Source organism: Thunnus maccoyii, chromosome 19, assembly GCF_910596095.1.
Source record: "Thunnus maccoyii chromosome 19, fThuMac1.1, whole genome shotgun sequence".
Lineage (NCBI taxonomy): Eukaryota > Metazoa > Chordata > Actinopteri > Scombriformes > Scombridae > Thunnus > Thunnus maccoyii.
In genome coordinates this window covers 25,004,111-25,024,144 of record NC_056551.1, presented here as the reverse complement: position 1 = coordinate 25,024,144, position 20,034 = coordinate 25,004,111, and the positions used below count along the sequence as shown (strand labels likewise).

Below are 20,034 nucleotides of genomic sequence, written 5' to 3'. Positions count from 1 at the left end.
AAACATTGACCAAAGTCATAATTTTACATCATAATACATCCCCATGATTTGAGCATGAAGCTGTAACTGCACAACGTTATCTCGAGGCTGTGGAAGAATAATTTCCTTGTGTAAACAGTCGTGTCGGTGTCAGCACGGGGGCAGCGTGCAGAGTGATGTCATTTAGAGTCACGGACGGGTCAGCGATCACGATATTTGATTACCGGCCGATGAGCACGTACGATATTTGAATGATTTGCCTGTAACTTTTGATTATTAAAGGCCACCGGTATTCTTTTTGTTTTCAGTTGTAGAGAGGTGTGAGACTCCATTGTTTCTAAATTGAATCATATTTGGATCGTTGCCAAAGTGTTCAAGGTCACGAATGATGTCATTATGGGAGGAGTTTTACTGGAAGTGATGGAGAGATGAGACTTAGCGACAATGGAAGAAAACCCTGAGATTTAGTGAAATGAGGAGGAGCCCTCACTAGGAGGAGTTATGAAGAGTATATAAGACGATGTTTTGTGATCTTGCATTAGGTTTTTCATCCATGGACGAAGCTTCGCTTTACTTGTATTGCAGTTGATGCTTTTACATTGAACTCTGCTTGTTTCAGTGTGTTTCTTTGAGTTTGGATCTTTTTGATTTTTTTTTGGAACACATATCTTGTGGGAGACTTGAAGATTTATTGGCTCATCTGAAGATTTTCCACCACACAGCCACAAATGGAAAATCACAGTTTAGGAATAAATATTGAAAGATGTGTTTGTGTAGAGATTCATACACATGCTTATATTCTGATTTAAAAGGTGTTTCTGGCATTATGTGAAGGTCAAACAGACTCACTCTCAATGTATTTTAAGCAGCAAAGAACAAACAAGAAGATTTTCAGTATAAATGTTTATCAAAATAAGTTATAGCATAATTACATTAGAAAATATTTAGCATTTTTATCCATTTTCATTATTTAAACTCAGTCCTGTTTGGCACATTAACAGCTCTCCTGTAAGTGTTAATAATAGTTTTGCTTCAGTACATGTTGGTCCGTAATGTTCTCAGTGCATCATGTGTAATAATGGTGAAAAGGCACCAGAGGCAGAGGTGCAAACAGCTGGAGTGGCGTGCGCTGCTGGCAGTAAAGAGGACTGTAGGTCAGAGACGAGCAGACTGCAGGATGTGATGCGAAGCCAAACTGCTGCTGCTGCTCCTCCTCCGCCTCCCTCCCCAACTGCCGCTCCTTCTTCCACTTAGTGCGTCTGTTCTGAAACCAGATCTTGACCTGAGTCTCGGAGAGGCGGAGGGCCGAGGCGATGGCGTGCCGCTCCAGCACCGACAGGTAGTGGCACCTCTGGAAGCTGTGCTCCAGCATCTGCAGCTGCTCCAAGGAGAAGGCGGTGCGGATCCGTCTGCTTTTGCCCTTTGACCCCTGACGCTTCTCCGGACCTGAAGCTGCCTCCTCCGGGCTTCCACCTGCTGGAGGAGGATGCTGCTTCTCTCTGAGTTCATCTCTGACAGTAGAAGCTCCTAAAAGAAAACAAAGTCATGAATGAATCAATTCATAAACTCATACAAGTAAATTAACAGCTGAGAAAAGCTAAATCTATAAAAATACTCCACATAAGTAAAAGTCCTGCATTCAAAGGTTGTATAGATGTTTATACAGCAGTCAATGTTACATTATCAGGCTGAATATTACAGCTTTAATGTTGTAGCAGGTCATGGTGAAACTAAATTACTTTATATTTGGACCTATCGTCTATAAAATGCATCATTTTGTACGTAAAATCTAGATAAGTGGAGTAAAAAGTACAATATTTCCCTCAGAAATGTGATGAAATATCTGTTTAATACGCTACAACAAGCACAAATAACTCAAAATTGCATTTGAGAGCAGGATTTGACTAACAGCAACACAAACAGGTTGTTTTTTAAGCTTGAAACAGTTTGATTCTTACCTGCAGCTGCTGCATCATCTGCACTGATAATTTTCCTTGTAAATTTTGTGGGGTCCAGAATATCCTCCACAGAAAACGGTGTTCTGTGGATAAGCGGTAGTTTGGCTGCAACTGGCTGCATGTCAGCTCGCTGTGGGGCCGATGAGGACGCAGGTATCAGTGTCCCTGCCTGCGCTCCTCTGGGGGTTTATATATGCGGCTTCTGCACACGCCGCCACATTTACATTTCATTCAAAAAGTGACCCAAACGAAGCGATGCGTCTTTCAGGAACAATCAGCAGCCTCTGTGCTTCCTGTGCGGACACGCTCCGGCCCCGTGAGACCCCCCAAAAATGTAAATGATGCGCTCTCAGCTGGGGGGCATCGAGCCTGTTATTTATTGCCGGGCATCTGGTTAAAATGTGCCCCCTTTCTCATCCTCCGTGTTCCTTATTGTGCTTTAGCTTGTCATTATTTGCAAATGTGAGATTTTACGCTGGTAGGACACGTGAACGCCGGTTGTGATGCTAATTGATGGACTCATCAAAGGGAAAGTCTGCGCCTTTTTGTCTCCTGTGTGCCAGTTTCCATAGCGCCGTTTGTCATGTTGAGTGAGCTTTGGTTTAATTAGAAGCCCACTTACAACTTTATGAGAGCTGTTGACCATCTGATCACTGCAGCAGCTCAGCTCTGCTGGCGGAGACACACAGAAGGAAAATCAGATAAAAGGTTAATAATTTTACACATAACCTCTTCAGTGAATCACTGCTGAAACAATGACCGGACTAATCAATTCATTGTTGGTTCCAGCTTCACAAATTTTCAGTTTTTCTGTCATTAAGTTAATTAAAACTGAATATATTTGGTTTTATGAATGTTTAAAGTGACAAAACAAATAGTTTAAAGAGTCACTCTGAGCTTTGGTTACTTCATACATTTACAATTATTGACAAGAGTTCAGCACTAAAGTTGTGGTTATATTACAACCAAACATAAAGAAAAGCAACAATTTAATGTCTTTATGTGACTGTGGAGTGTTTATATTCATGCAGGTGGATCCATCCTTCCTTCCATCCATCCATCCATCCATCCATCCTTCCTTCCATCCATCGTTCCTTCCATCCATCTATCCATCCGTCCTTCCATCCATCGATCTGTCCTTCCATCCATCTATCCTTCCGTCCTTCCATCCATCCATCTATCTTTCCAGCCATCCATCCATCCTTCCATCCATCCATCCGTCCTTCCATCCATCCATCTATCTTTCCATCCATCCATCCATCCATCTATCTTTTCATCCATCCATCTATCTTTCCATCCATCCATCCATCCATCCGTCCATCTATCTTTCCATCCATCCATCCGTCCTTCCATCCATCCATCTTTCCATCCATCTTTCCATCCATCCATCCATCCATCCATCTATCTTTCCATCCATCCATCCATCCATCCATCCTTCCATCCATCCATCCATCCATCCATCCGTCCATCTATCTTTCCATCCATCCATCCGTCCTTCCATCCATCCATCCATCCATCCATCCTTCCATCCATCCATCCATCCATCCATCCATCCGTCCTTCCATCCATCCATCTCAACTATTAATGTTATTATTTTAAGAAGAGGGCAGGTATTATAAGGTTTTTTCTTCTCCCTTCTCCTTTTTTGTGTAAAAAATCTTGTTTTTTAGGTATACACTGAAGTGATTGAAAAAAGAAAAGAAAGAAAAGACAAACAGCTGAAGCAAAAAGAGATATTTGATGTTTTCCCTCCCTGATGAACCATTTCATCAAGCAAACTGTGACCTTACTGTCAACCACAGTTTATTCCAACTCTCAGGACTTTATTAAATTCTACTGTAGATCCCAAAGATAACAAATATGTCAATTTTGGGGGTTAAAGTGTATAAAATGTTCCACAAGACATCAAGAACATTTCATTTTGGAGGACTGGTGCAGCCATAAAAAGATGTTTTGATTATTTCACTCAGCGTTAACATCATAAAGCTTCAATTAAAATGCTGTAACAGCTAATACAGAACATGTACGATACTATCAGACAAAGTTGAATAAAATACATTTTCCAACCTTAAAACTACATAAAGAAACTGGATGTTTTTAAGGAAACAAGATGAAGTAAAAACTGTACAAATAGTAAGAGCCAGAGAGATGATTTAGAGCATTAACAAGGATTATTTTGAGCTTTATAGAGAATTAAACTGTTTTCTGTGACAAGAAATAGATCTTCAATATACAAAATGCACATCTAAAAGGACTAAAAATAACTTTCCTCCACATGTGTTCATGTTTAACCGGCTGCATCCACAGTTTTAGCTTCATTAACATTAAAAGACCCGTAACAGTCGAATCTTTAAATCCACATTATCAGTTATAGTCTCCTAATACCCAGAGTGACCGTTCCTCACAAAGGGAGGGAGGGTTTCAGAGTCGGGGGGGGGTTAAATGATCATGTGGAGGTGAGTCATGAAGGTGGCAGCTGCTGGTTTGCTCCCAGCTACAGACACCTACAGAGCAACTGGTATTGAAAAGACACGAGCGGCCGGCCCATCAGGACAATTAGCAGATGTCACCGGTAGGCTTGACCCTCGCTGACCCGGCGGCTTTGTGTGACAGGAAGAGGAGAAACACATCGATTCAGATGAAGAAATGATGAGGAGAGATACTGTAAGTTGGAGCAGGTGGGATAAGAGAGAGAATATTTTTCTTATTTGTATTATTGTTTGGATCCAAACCAACAATGAACTGATCTACTAACAAGTATTGTGTGTGTATCTAAAGTCTGATATATCTTCTTCCTTTTTGTTGTACAAAAACTATTAAAACCACATCAGGGAGTCATACAGCTGCACTGGGTGACATGTTCCTTCATCATGAAGAGTTTGGTCACGTTAGTTTGTTTAGAAACGGCTTTAAAGACTAATAACAGCGTCATGTTTTCAGTCGGTGTGGATCATTGTTTCAAGTTTCTACATCACACTTGTGTCGGTTGAATACTGGACCACGATTGGCTCCAAACTAGTTGTGATGTCACAAATCCTGCTCACGTGTTAAACTGAGATTTAAGGTGAAAACAGAGAAACTTTTCCTCCTTCAGCTGATGAATCATTCTGCACAAACACGTCTTTGAGTGGACGGAGACTTTACATTTACATTAGCAGACTCTCAGACTTTAGCATCAAGGTCATAAAATCGACTCAAAAAAGAATAAATGACTAATAAATCATATATCATTGTAACCTTTGAGAGAAATGAAAGTAAAAACAGGTTGATTTTATCTCACAAATCACAAATTTGCCTCAAAGAGCTTCACCATCTGTACAACATACGACACCCTCTATATGATTCAGATCAGGAAAAACTAAACCCTTTATATTTTTATTGTACATTTCTATTTCCTTGATTTTTGCATATATTTTGATTGTTATGCACCACAACACCAAGGAAAATTGGCGGTAAACCTGTTTCTGATACTGGTTCTGATAAACACTTACATAGTAAATCTTTCCTTCTTTCTCTTTTGTCAGAATCAACAATCATTCCTCTCATTGATCATTTGTAAACGAAAATATTTCAGGCTCGACCTGCTTCATTAAAATCTGACACTCTGAAGTCATTGTAATAATCTCCCAAATCAAACAATGTTTATCTTGTGAATATGTTTGAAAGGATGAACTCTTCAATGAGCAACTAACAGCTTTGTTGCCTCCTAATAAACACAATGTTACACATGATTCAGGGATAAATATGCAAATATGTTCTTAATTTATTAAATGAAATATGTTATATGAAATATTGTTTAATTTATGTTATATACAGCAACATATTACTGTAACTAAAGGTTATAGAAAAGCAAATATCCTAAATTGACAATTATGCATTAAACCCAGTCCTGCAAGAGAGTATAAAGGGAAGTTAGCCAACCTGAGATGCTCATCGTATCAATAATTGATAGAAAAAATGACATGAGACAAACAATAAAGGTCAAAATCCACTGAATACAACTGAAAATATGGAAAAAAAAGAAACAGATTAAACAGGTAATATGTGATACTTTTTGTTGTAATGTTTATGTTTCAGAAGTTTATTAATGAAGAGAAGGAAATAGAATCAATTATCTATTAAAATATATTATTATTATGTGATGACTGTTATATTATTAAGAAATAATCAAAGAAAAAAGTTTCATGAATTCCTTTACGTATTCATAACTTCCTCCCACCATCCCGTCGTCACAGATGTGTCTCCACTGCCGGAGGAAAGAGGAGGAGAAAACACGACTATTATCTTCCAAACAATGGCTTCAAGGCATTTATTGCATCACCCAGGGGTGCTCTTAGCATTCCCCTGCTCTTTTGTGACACGTCTGCCGGCACACTTGCCTTTTGTGCTCAACGCATCTTTACTGGTGCAGGAACGACCCCACAAACCGTCTGAGCGTACGTCGGGGTGGTCTCATCTCACCACAAAGCTTCTCATTATGGTTCTTTACTTTGTAAACAGAGAGCTGATGTTAAAGAAGAGAAGAAGACATTTGCACATCAGAAAAAAAAAACCCTGATCAGGTGCTGGTTATAAATGTGAGGACGGTGATAAATACCGAATCCATGATTATTATGTAATCTGTCTACATTTAGTTACTTTTTCAAGCACATTTGGTGCAATTTACATTTAACAACAGTTGCTAGAAACTATGAACATAAAAACCTCATACTGAATTATTCTCATCTACAGCAGATCTGACTATAGACGAGTAAAAAGAGGGTTTTATTATTTGAACATCTGTTTCCATATACAGATGGTGTCATGGATTATAGGATTATAACTGTAGGTCTCTCTATTACATGTCCAAACATATTTCCGACACACAAAATAGGTTTTTTTTTCAAGCATTTCTCCAATTTTTGCTTTTTTTTTTGTGAATTACTGTATTTTATCTCCTCGAGACTCTTAACCCTCCTTTTTGTCCTCAGGTCAAATTTGACCCGTTTTCAAATGTTTTTTATATCAGAAATATGGATTTCTCTCATCTAATTGCCTGAAAATCACATGGATGGTTCCATACCACACACTTTGCAAGTAAAAGTAATGATCACTGCTTTCATTGAATTTTGGGGTGTTTTATTAAAATTTATATGGAGTCAAAATTGACCCGGGAGGACAAAAGCTGCATGGTCAACAGGAAGACAACAGGAGGGTTAAAGTTATTCAAATTAAACACAATAATGTGACGAGACGTCCCAGGTAGACTTTGCTTTATTTTAAAGTTGCAATGAAATGAAAAATGCCTTTTTAAACACTTTTAGATCACATCCTCGGTAATAATGTGAACATATTTAACAATATGTGCCAAAAAAATGCATCAAATTCCAAGCATGATTTTTTCCTGTAAAACAAAACATAACGTGCTCACGTAAGCTCGAACCAACCGATTTCAAACAATAATATCACTTTTAGCGGCACAGAGCAAAGATTCATTATGACACTTCCACTTATTAAGAAGTCAGAGGCCAAAAAGCTTTGGAACCACTGCTACAATATTCAACAAACATATTAAATAGAACTGATATGAAATGATTAGATTGTAGTCATTTTAAATGTGACTCTAATAAACGGCCTTTGACTCTACATATTTATAATGAAGCATAACCTCAAAGAGCAGTTAACTTCCTGGGCTTCATCTGGCCAAAACTTACATGAACAATCAAATAATTAAACAGAAATCTTGTGACTTGTGAATGTAGATTTTGGCAGCAAAAAAACCCCTCACAGAGTTCTTCTCCTGCTGTCACATCATGTGACAGCACACAGCGCCATAAATTCAGAGTCTGAGATGGATTTTCATTCTTTGGAATCTACTACGTTTTCAGGTTTCAGCCAGAACCGCTGTTTCTGGCTGCTTCAGAAGCTGCAGAGATCCCGACCACCAATCCGTCATCCTGAGAGGAAACGACGAGCGGATCTGCTTACAAATCCAAACAGCGACTCAGCTTCCGCAGAGCAAACCCAGACTTCCACCGTTACACCTAAACATTATGATTCTGTCTGACCGAGACATTTTAATTCAGTTTCCACCACAGTGAACATTTATCCAAAATGTTGTGAACTGTCACTCTGAAGTAAATTATGTTCATTCTCAGACACGAAACTTGTCATCAAATGACTCTTTGAGGTTATGCTTCATTATAAATATCTAGAGTCAAAGGCCTGTTCTTAGAGTCACATTTAAAATGACTACAATCTGATCATTTCATATCAGTTCCATTTAATGTGTTTGTTGAATATTGTAGCAGTGGTTCCAAACGTTTTTGGCCTCTGACCCTTTAAAGTCCAGATGAAACAGCATTTCGAGAGCATCTAATTTCCACATCGTGACGTATTTCCGACTGAAACAGGGACGTTACGTTGGGAGGATTTTGATTTGAACGTTGATATGTGGAAGAGTCATAATGAATCTTTGCTCTGTGCCACTAAAAGTTGTTTGATGGGTGGATGTTGTGATATTATTGGTTGGAATTGGTTGGTTCAATCCTTTTACAGGAAGAAATTATGCTTGGAATTTGATGCAAGAATACAAAGAAATAGATTTTTTTGTATTTTTTGGGCACATATTGTTAAATATGTTCACATTATGACCGGGGATGTGATCTAAAAGTGTTAAAAAGGCATTTTTCATTTCATCACGACTTTAAAATAAAGCAAAGTCTACCTGGGAGGTCTCGTCACACGTTGCATCGTCTACTAGTTAAACAGTAGAGGACTTATTGTGTTTAATTTGAATAACTTTAAGAGTCTCGAGGAGATAAAATACAGTAATTCACAAAAAATAGAGAAATGTTTGGAAAAAAAATCTATTTTCTGTGCTGGAAATATGTTTTATTCTGTATCCTTTTCTGTCCTGACATCTCATGACCCCTTAGATTAATCCAGCGATCCCTTACAGGGGTCCCGACCCCCTGGTTGGGAACCACTGACTTATTATAAAGTTGACACAACTACTGACACTTTTTATATCTCTATCTGAGTACATTATACTGCGTATATATGTCCCCATTTAACAAGACTCTGTCTCCCCCCAAAAAATTAACTCCTGGTTTTCTTCGTCTTGGATGACAGAAAACTGAATATCTTTAGTTTTTGCTGGTCAGACAAAACAAGATATTTGTAGACGTCACCTTGAACTCTGGAACTTGTGACAGGCATTTGTCCCAATTTTAGGACATTTTATAGACAATTAACAATTTATAGTTTTTCTCAGTTGCTAAGACTCAATTCTTGTGAAATTCTTCACAACATGTTGTTACTTATATACAACAAAAATACTATTTCTCATTCTTTGTTATCATTTGCAAATGTTTAAGCACATTTATGCAAATGACAATGACAAGTTAAACAATTGTTATATATGTCTTTGTGATCAAAATAGATAATGTTTCTTCTCAGTTGAACAGTTTGGTACAAGACTGTTTGGAAATAAGGAGCAGAGGAACTCAGAGTCCAATGTCATTCTGACAAAGCATCTTAACATTTTAACCACCATGGTTTTACACAATGTAAAAGCAACGTGTCATTTTGGTGGCAATGACTCATTGGCACAATAACTTAATTTTGAAACATGAATAAAGGTTTTGCAGGTTTACTACAGTGTTTTGCTGCACGTATGAGCTGTTTTGGAAAATGCATCTGAGAACTTTAAAAAGCCCTGGTCATGTTATGTTTTTAAATGTGATATTTTCCAGGAATATGTCGTGTCATCGTTTTTATCCGTTGTAGTCTGTCAGGGATCATTATTGTTGTCTTTAAGATTGTTTCAGCCCTGAGGAACCAGACTGGCTCAGTTCATTTTGAAGTTACTGCAGGCAGGACAGACTCATATTACAGTTATTATTGTGTATAAACAGCTGATGTCAGCGCTGTATTACAGACAGTTTTTGTAAAACCTGACCTGTCGTACCGCGGTTCACCTGCGGCGTCGCTGTGGAGCTTCGCGGCTTCAGCAACCCGGAAGTTGTTCTCTCAACCGTCTCTCGCGATGTTTGTTGTTTTCATTGATTTGAAACATGGCGTCTGAGGGAGAGGCGGGCAGTGCTGCAACGACCGAACCGGAGACCGGAGAGGGGTTTGTCTGCTTCATGTTAAATATTCATTACTTTCACAAGGCTGCGGGACATATTTGTTATTAACTGTGTAAATATAACTCGCATATGCGCTGTTTTCTAGCCGCAAAAGCTGTTAGAAAGCTGGCTAGCTACCGTTAGCGCGTCCAGATAACGTTACAGCTCTGTTGCTCTTTGTAATGAGAAAAACATCTTTACAGTTAAAAATTGACAGTTTAAAGTTATTCTGTTTATCGTCAAACGTATTAAGTATATAAGGAATATTTTGATACTTCTTATGTATTATTATGGACTTCTAATTAAGCAACCAGGTGTTCAAATATCTTAAAGCGGGACTCCGTTTGAATAAAATGTCAGTTTCAGCTTGACTTAATTAAACAATATGTATTTTTCATCATAAACACGCCACTTAACATTAAAGCATACCTCCTTATGCTGAGTTTAAGTGCATACTGTAAGTGCAAACTGCATATTTGGTCAAAATATGAACAAAATACTACATTTTCCACATTTGCTTTGTTACATAAACAGTATTTTGCCATACAAATGTATATTCTACCTTAAAACAGTACTTAAAATGTGCACAAAAGCCTGTAACTCACAATATTTAGTTGTGTTTAAAGGACAGGTTCAAAATTTTTCAAGTGTGTCTTAAAACAACAGTCAGGTGTCCATATGAATAGTGAAAGAGGTTTTTCATACTGGCTATTAAAAGATCCTTCAAATGTGCTTTCAATGGAAGAGATGGAGGCTAAAATCCACATTTTGTGCAAAAATGCATTTAAATGTGAAACCTATATGAGGCTTCAGCAGTCTGAGTTAGTTATGTCAAGTGGATTGACCTCCTTTGTGAACAAAAATCAATTTTGTTTAATATTTTGTGTCCAATATTGTCTCTGTCAACCCTACAAACTAACTGGAATATATGAAAACTTGGACATTATTACACCTTGTATCATTTTTGACTGTACAGAACCTTTATACAGCTGTGTATAGCTGGTTAATTATCTGATTAATCTTCTTGTTTACTTCCAGTGATGCAGCATTTGGGGAAATACCCACCAACATGGATACTGAATCTTCAAGCGGCAAAGAGGGAATGGTAACCTTGCTTTAAATTTCCTTTTAACTGACAATGCAGCTGATTTTATTGTTAATTACATCACTACATGCTCTCCATGACTTTGTTACAAATGATCATACAGGAGCTGTTTTAATGAAGAGACTCTCTTTGTCACAGGAAACAGCTGGCGAAGGCTCAGAGGCTGCTGATGCTCTGACTGGGTCCGGAGACGAGGAGAGCGGGAGGCAGCTGGGGGAGGTGGAGCTGCAGTGTGCGCTGTGTATGAAGTGGTTCACCGCAGACACGTTTGGCATCGACACCGCGTACGTATATTCAAAAATGATGACGATCAGTGAAATATCAGCAACTACAGCACCAGTCAGAAGTTTGGACACACCTTCTCGTTCCCTTGAATGAGAGAGTGTGTCCAAACCTTTGACTCGTACTGTTTACTGACAGTTTTCAAGACACAGTGGTTGACCCTCGTCTTTCTCTACAGGACCTGTCTTCCCTTTATGACCAATTATGTGTTTCACTGCAACGTGTGCCATCACAGCGGCAACACATACTTCCTCAGGAAACAAGCGAGTAGGTGTTTTGTGTGTTAAAAACCTCCTGAAATTAAATTAAGAGTAGATTTAAACTTTGTGACACTTAATCTTCAGTAGCGGTCACACAAACTGATGATAAGTTTTGTCTTTTAGACCTGAAGGAGATGTGTCTCACAGCCCTGGCAAACCTGACATGGCGGTCCAGAACACAAGACGAGCACCCAAAGACCATGTTCCCCAAGGACAAGGTGAGCGTAACACGGTCACACAAACTTGTGATGGTGCTTATGTGATAAATTGTGTGCAATATTAGGCTTTTCAAATAAACTTAACTTGATATTTAGTGGATATTATGTCAAAAATTGAGGCCAAATCTTGACCAATAGTCAGGAAGTTGCAACAAATAAAGAGCAATCCACCATAAAGAGGAGATTCATGCAATTTTTATTAAATTACCAAAATAATCAGTGTTTTTCTGCAGGAAATTTGTTTGGAATCATAATAAAAACTTCATGTGAATGAAAAGGAAGGCATTAAAAAACCACAAGATATAGAAAGCTAGATTTAAGATTATTGCTATCATGGTCTGATACAGGTGCCTCCTCAGGGGGACGCAAGGGAGTTGAGTTCTTTGAGTGTGACTTACATTTCCCGAGAATATCATCATCTTTGATGTGCATCACCAATAAACCTCCATAAATCCACTTAGAAATCATAAACAAAGACACTTCAGAACCTGCCTAAGAAGTTTTCTTCAGTATCACAGTGATCCAGTGATAGTCGTGTGTACATCCATGTTACGCTGCAAACAGCAGCTGCTGACAGCTGATTCACATGACTTTTAACAGCCACTTTGCAAAAATGTAAACAAATATCGGCTAATGAAACAGGGCTTGTGTTATGAAACACAAAAATCTGCACACTCATGATGATTTGACACACTCTACTCACAACAGATTGGTGCATCTCACACTATGTAATTTCATTATAATTTCTGTGCAATTTATTTATTTTCATTGCTCCTTGTGGCTTAAAAAGGTGACCTCAGGTGGAATTATGCAAATATAAAGAGTGTCAAGAAGGTGAACATGTTGTGTTGTAGTTGACTGTGTGAAAACTTATGAAAATATTTGTCTGTTTTTTTATTTTTGTGGCAGGATATCATACCATTCATTGATAAGTATTGGGAGTGTATGACAACTCGTCAGAGACCAGGGAAGCTCACCTGGCCCAACAACATAGTGAAGACGATGGTAATGTTGTGATGAGGAAAAACAGTCCCGTACACAGAGAATTAAGTAGATAATAAAATCAGCATTATTACTTTTATTCTTTATCAGTAGTTTAATAGTACTTGTGTTTATTTTGCAGAGTAAAGAGCGAGATGTTTTCCTAGTGAAGGAACATCCTGATCCTGGCAGTAAAGACCCGGAGGAGGAATATCCCAAATTTGGCCTGTTGGATCAGGTTTGTACCTCCCTGCTGTCACATGTAGGACAGAAGAATTTGTTTACATGAATATATATATAATTAAAGTTATTTCTCTGCAGGACCTGGCAAACATCGGACCTTCATATGACACACAGAAACAAACCACTGCAACTCCCACTGCTGGTGGGCTGAACGGTAAATATATAAAACACATAAAAATAAACTATTTGATATCAACAAAGGCCAAAAGAGGGGAGAAAATATGACATAAATAATGTCCGTATAAAGTCCAAACTGAGCGTGAGACGGTGTTAAATGTCATGTGACCATGGTGATTCTGTGCATTGTGTTCCAGGTGGATCTTCTTTCTCAGGTGAATATGTGGTATTTTGGCATCTGGGGCTGATCAGTGTGTTTTTTTTTGTCTTGTAACCCTTCTGGATAGAAGTTGGCCTTGAGGTTCCAATCAGACTTCAGTTTGCCCCCCACCCCCCCCCACCCCACCCCCGACCCCCCTCCCTCCACAACTCAAACCAAAACACGAGCCAAACTGATCCTCAATAAGCATCTTGTGGGCAACTTCATCCACGTCCAGTTGTGACCCCCCCTTACCCCCTCTTCCCCTCCCCCTATGTCTGCTCTCTGCATCTGTTTGGTGCGTCGCCCTTCTCCCAAAAGCTTTGCCCCCCCCCCCCCCCCCTCCTTTTTTGATCGGTGAACATATCTTCCTCGTCTCTGGCTTGCTGCTAATGGGCTCTGAACCCCCCCCCCCCCCCCCCCCCCCCAAAAAAATCTCCTCACTGAAATGACGCTCTGTCCTCTGAACACGTGTGAGAGCAGAACGCCATTTTTTTGATTTTTGTCATCGGCTTTCATCCAATACTAATTAGCCTCGTCCTCCTCTTCTTCTTCCTCTTTCTTCTCCATTTGTAGTTTTTTGGGTCAGACCATCATCAGCCACATGCTAAATAATTTAAAAGTTTAAAAAGTGTTCAGTGTTGTAGTCAGGAAGGATGATAGTGATGTTTTTGAAGATTACGAAGGATTTTAAAGTTACAAGATATCACATTCACAAGATATCTGCATTTTCGCTTAAAAAAAAAAGCTCTAGTGATCAGATGTGGTTTTACATACAAAATAGAAAAACAGATTCAACAATTAATCAGCTGCTTTTCTTAAAAATGAGAAGTTTAATGTCGTCAGCCAGCGCTTTGCTTTTTGAGTTCTTAATAAACTGGTAGAAGTTAATTAGTCAAATTTTTTTTGTCTGAAGGAATAACTGCATGTCATATTTTTGTGAGGAATCTGATTAGTATCAGTTTTACTGGCTGGGTCACATTGAAGAGGTTTTGTAAGAGGCTGATAGTGTTTGGAAAATGCCATGCGGACTAATTCCTGCCTTTATGTGCCTGCTGTCTCCTCGTGTACACCGAACGCCTAATAACCTGCTTTCACTGTGTGTAAGTGTGTGTGTGTGTGTGTTCAGTGGCGGTCTTTACAGTGTTGGTTTGTAAAGCTTATGATAAGACAATTCTTAAAGTATATCTGAATAAATGTACCTGTAAACAGGAGCAGGAGATAAAAACATTGATAAGGTTTTGAAGCTGTAAAGATCAATTAACACAGTTCACCTACTGGTAGTAACGATGCCACCTGGTGTAAAATCATGTGACTCAACTGTTGTAGGACTGACATTAAATGTTTTGTTGATACAGCAGCAGAGTGTCTCTCCTGACTCCAAATTCAGTTTTTTTTTAAAAGTTGCTCTCCAGAGTACTGCTGGTCTTGGTGGCTAAAGAGGCACCGACTATGTGTGTGTGTCTGTGTCTGTGTCTGTGTGTCTGTGTCACTGTGTCATTGTGTGTCAGTAGTAAAACCTGTGTCGTGTGTTTGAAGGTGCTCTGGCTCCAGGTCCAGGAAAAGGAAGAGGAGCTAAACGTAAACAGCAGCAGCAACAGGAGGGAACAGCTGCAGGAGCAACCAAGAGAACCCGAAGGTAAAAGACCTGAAAACACATGCGCGCACACACACACATACACACACGCGCACACACACACACACACACACACACACACACACTCAGTTTATGTTAACAGCAAATATTCTGTTGTGCCGGTTTAACTCAAATAGGAACTCCACTATTTTTACAAGCTTTGTATCACTTAAACTGCCTCAAGTGATGTCACTTGAGTCAGTGTTGGTTGAAGACTACAAGTTTGAAAATGACCTCTGTAGCTCCTCATATCTGCTGGAGGCTAGCAGCCCCAGGCTACATTAGCCGCTACTAGCATAACACACCTGAATCACAGACATGACTGATGGCGGTTGAGTTGCATTGTGGGTAATGTAGGCACCAGGTTTTGACACTGAATACAAATGTGTGGAATAACAGATGATGTATAACCCAGTGAGGTACTCTTCCTCCCTCGTTGCAGCGACCCCCTGTTCTCGGCCCAGCGCCTGCCTCCCCACGGTTACCCGCTAGAGCACCCCTTCAACAAAGACGGGTACCGTTACATCCTGGCAGAACCGGACCCCCACGCTCCGGACCCGGAGAAGCTGGAGCTGGACTGCTGGGCTGGCAAACCCATCCCTGGTGATCTGTACCGGGCCTGTCTGTACGAGAGGGTGCTGCTGGCCTTACATGACAGAGGTACTCCAGGGTCAAAAATACGGCTAGAACCTGTTTAACCTTGAAATGGAGAGATAAAACAGTTTAATGTCCAAATGAAGTTACTTATTCTTTAAAGTCATGTTTATACTTTAGAGGATTGTGTACAAAGCTGCTACACAGTATGTTCATGTTGCAGCGCCTCAGTTGAAGATATCTGACGACCGTCTGACGGTGACGGGTGAGAAGGGTTACTCCATGGTGCGAGCCTCCCACGGCGTACGGAAAGGCGCCTGGTACTTCGAGGTCTCCGTTGAGGACATGCCTCCAGACACCGCGGCCCGGCTCGGCTGGTCTCAACCGCTCGGTCAGTAGTTCCACACACCTCTTTAGGAACAATATGATCACAACAGAGCTGCAACCATTAATCAATTAGCCAATCGACAGAAAATTAATCGGCAGCTATCTTGATAATCGAATTATCGTTTTAGTCCTTTATTTATGGAAAAATGAGACATGTGAGGACCTCAGCTTGGGCTCCAGGAAATTACATTACATTACATTTTTCATCATTTTCGGGCTGTTTATAGACAAAATGATTAATTGTTCTATCGACAAAATAATCAGCAAATTAATCAAAAATATACATAAATCATCTGCAGACACATTCAGAGATGCAGCAAACAACAGAAACACCTCCGTGTACATTCATTTATATGTCAATGAATAGTATATGAATATTCCTATGAAAGATATCAGAATAGTTGTGGACGACTTTTTAATGTTTAGTTTTAAATAATTGAAATAATAAAAGAGGAATTTACATGATTTGTATGATTCTGCACAACTGATCTGATCTCGTCACTTTTATTATTCCTGATCTATATCAAGAATAGATTATAGATTAAGATTCTATATACTAGCTTCAATATGTGTAAAGAGCAGAACAGGTAAAACTTATTTTATACATCCTGGCACTGGGTGTATTGTCTGACAGTACCTGAGTTTCTGTGCTGAACACCAAAGTGACTTTTTCCCGTTTAACAAGTACGTCAGAATTATTGAAGCACGAGCGTTAAACAGCCACACAAGAACTTTGTCCTATATAAAATGCAAAGTAGAAAAACTTCCTGATTTAGATCAGGAAGTCAAACACGACATCAACAAAGAAGAAGTGCGAGACGAAGAATCTGACCAAGTGAGAAACATTTTGCTCAATACTCAAAAGATATCACAGCCGATAGCCGGCTATAATGACAGTGTGGAAAACGGCTGCAGAATATACGACATCTGTCAGATGACATATTAATATAACATATGACTTCGTCCACTGCAGTTTTCCCATCATTCCACCCTGATCCTGACAACTTAACACCTGCTTCTCACGTAAATACTAGATTGCTTAACTGATGTCACCCTCTAGTATAGATGAACTCATGTGTCATTTTTTAAATGATGTTTGGTGTAAATTGACTCCAGCTGAACGCAGGTGCTTCCTGAATATGAGACTCTCTGCATGCATACATACTCACTCTGAGTTGATAGTTTAGGCTCAGTGTTGATATTTTCCTCATTCCAGTAATTCTTTAAATGTTAAGACATTTTTTCCCCCTTTTCATATTGTAGGTAACCTGCAGGCTCCTCTGGGTTACGACAAGTTCAGCTACTCGTGGCGTAGTAAGAAGGGAACGCGCTTCCACCAGTCATTAGGAAAACATTACTCCTCAGGCTACGGTCAGGGAGACACGCTGGGCTTCTTCATAGAGCTGCCCGACGGCACAGAGACCTCCAAAGCTCTGCCGGATACATACAAGGACAAGGTAACGCCTGAGACATGATGAGAACGTCTGACTGCCCACACATCTTTATTCTGACATCTAATCTTTACTGTGTTCTCTTCTCAGGCGCTAATTAAGTTCAAGAGCTACTTGTACTTTGAGGAAAAGGACTATGTGGACAAAGCAGAGAAAAGCCTGAAGTCCATGAGCCCCAGCAGGGTTAGAAAACCTCTCGAAATAAAATCCAGTGAGAAATGTTGACAAAGTTCGCTGCTGTTAACTCACGGATCCTGTTTTTTCAGATGATCTTCTATAAAAACGGAGTGAATCAAGGTGTCGCCTTTGAAAACCTGTTTGAAGGCCTTTACTTCCCCGCCATCTCACTCTACAAGAGCTGCACGGTCAGTACATCTGTTGTATTAATGACGCTTTTTGTGCTTTCTTATAGTTTTTGTTTGTTTGTTTGTTAAAGTTTACCGTCTCTCTTTTAAGGTGTCAGTCAATTTTGGGCCAAATTTCAAATACCCTCCGAAGGATGTAAAGTACCAGCCGGTGAGAGCTTCTTCCTCTTCCTTTCCCAGACGTTAAAAACTTGACAGGGACTTCCACAGATCTGTTGTTTCATTGTTTTTTCAGATGAGTGACATGGGCTGGGGAGCTGTGATCGAACACACACTGGCTGATATGTTGTACCACGTGGAGACGGATGTGGACGGACGACGTAGCCCTCCATGGGAAGGATGAACACATGAAGATACTGACTTCAGTGCACAGAAACCCCCACCACTCCCCCTTCCCCCCCAAGTCCAAACTTTACTCTGCCTTCAGACAGTAAAATCTAAGCTCCACACACCGCAATAAAGTGTAGGTCGAAAAAGCTCCTGTGATGTTAGTTTTGCCAGACAGGAAGTTAAAACCTCATGATTTTGTGCTAAAAAATGATCACACAAGCTAATAACGGATGGCAGCATATCATCATTTGTTAGCGTAGCATCAACAGACATTCCACACCGAACGTCGGACGACTAAATCATCTTATTTCTGGTGCTCTGCTTTAAGATATGTATATTTTGAAGTCATAGATATCTCACTTGATGTCAGTTATCATGTTAAAGCCCACAATGCTCTGCAGCCAAAACAGACCCACGTAACTAATTCATACAGTTCTTCTGTAGACAGGAAGTGGTTCTGCAGTCTTTAGTATATTCTGTCTTTTTGCTAATTTTATTTGTTTTACAATGTGTGTCACTTATTTACTGTTTTATACTCTGGGTTAAATAAAAAAAAAAAAAAGCAACACGGATGAAGTTGAATTCATTAATGGAGTCTGGATTTCACACAAAGATTCAGAAATACTGAAGAATGATCATAACATTATTTAAACATTATTTAATGTTTATTTGTGTAGGGACAAATATATAGCATGAAGTAATGCCACATAACACAGCATTTACAGCCTGGTGTGCGATGCTCGTCCCTAGACTGGCCTTTAATGAACATAAAATACACACAAAACTCAACAATACATATATGTACATTAAAACACATCAACAAGAAGGTTCATACAAAACAGCACAAAACACAAACAAACATTTAATTTACTAACATATAAGAAGAGAATCAGCAAATATTCACATTTGTAACCAGAAAGGAACGTGAATTACATTTTTTGCATTGTTGCTTAAAAAAAAAAAAAAATTACAAACTTATACAATAAATCAATCATCAAAATTGTTGCTGTGTTGAACAACTAATTGATTAATCAACTCAAATGAAAGAGTAATGTATACATATTCAACAAGGAAAAAAAAGTCAGGCAAACTTCATATCTTGGGTTCCGACCGCCAGGTTGGGAACAGCTGCGTTACATTAATGTTAAATAGCTTCATGTGCCGTGCTACCGATATCAAAATTCAAGTACTTAACAAAAAGCCACTGACATAATTTGTTTTTAAAGTCCAACTGAAATTAAACTGCATTTCTTCGTCTGCTACAGCAACATGTCTGCTCTGTAAATCATTGGAGTCCTTCAATACAGCAAATCAAATCTTTTAAGTGTCATTCTATCATCACAGAGCAGACGGTCACACTGAGCCTGATTGCATCCGGCTACTCAACACAAGAGCCACAGACTCTGAACCCACATTAGCTTTCCTGCTAAAGTCTCCCTCTTATCTAACTTACAAACATGAACACACATATTGTCCTGCAGCTTAGCTTGTTGAACAAGCCACCAAACAAACATTCACTGTGGAAAAGTGCACGGCTAACGCTAGTTAGCAGGCTAGATAGCTAATTAGCTGCTCAGCTGTAGTTCATTGAACAGCATGTAAACATACCTGAAAATGTTACGTCAGACCTGTTAGATGCTGGTTTGGTTTTTACTCTTTAATACCACTGCTAACAACACACTGTCTGTCCATGACTTGTAGCTACAGCAGTTTTTTTTACTTTGTAAGGTGTAACATAGCCTGCTAGCTGCTGTCAATCAAACTAACACCGACAGCTGGCTGAAAAAGGAGCATTTCTGATATTTCCCCAAAAGACCT

At 39.4% G+C, this 20,034-nt stretch overlaps 2 protein-coding genes across 3 annotated transcripts; one reads left to right on the top strand and one right to left on the bottom strand.

Annotated features, from left to right (window-relative positions):
* Nucleotides 1-938: 938 nt before the first annotated feature.
* On the bottom strand, nt 939-2,667 carry pnx (posterior neuron-specific homeobox). The gene is made up of 2 exons (XM_042395766.1): nt 1,938-2,667; nt 939-1,506 (listed from the first exon to the last, which is right to left on the bottom strand). Exons 1-2 carry the CDS (start codon nt 2,056-2,058, stop codon nt 1,046-1,048), a joined length of 582 nt encoding a protein of 193 aa, XP_042251700.1. The 5' UTR covers nt 2,059-2,667; the 3' UTR covers nt 939-1,045.
* A 7,301-nt stretch (nt 2,668-9,968) lies between these two features.
* Nucleotides 9,969-18,781, top strand: ash2l (ash2 like, histone lysine methyltransferase complex subunit). Of its 2 annotated transcripts, XM_042396183.1 has the most exons (17): nt 9,969-10,053; nt 11,087-11,153; nt 11,292-11,437; nt 11,614-11,702; nt 11,819-11,913; nt 12,823-12,918; nt 13,037-13,132; nt 13,216-13,291; nt 13,452-13,469; nt 14,993-15,092; nt 15,532-15,749; nt 15,907-16,074; nt 17,334-17,527; nt 17,612-17,704; nt 17,788-17,886; nt 17,978-18,037; nt 18,122-18,781. In XM_042396183.1, exons 1-17 carry the CDS (start codon nt 9,995-9,997, stop codon nt 18,227-18,229), a joined length of 1,782 nt encoding a protein of 593 aa, XP_042252117.1. In that variant the 5' UTR covers nt 9,969-9,994; the 3' UTR covers nt 18,230-18,781. The 2 variants fall into 2 exon arrangements, with proteins under 2 accessions (XP_042252117.1, XP_042252118.1); XM_042396184.1 differs by lacking the exon at nt 13,452-13,469.
* The last annotated feature ends 1,253 nt before the right edge of the window (nt 18,782-20,034 follow it).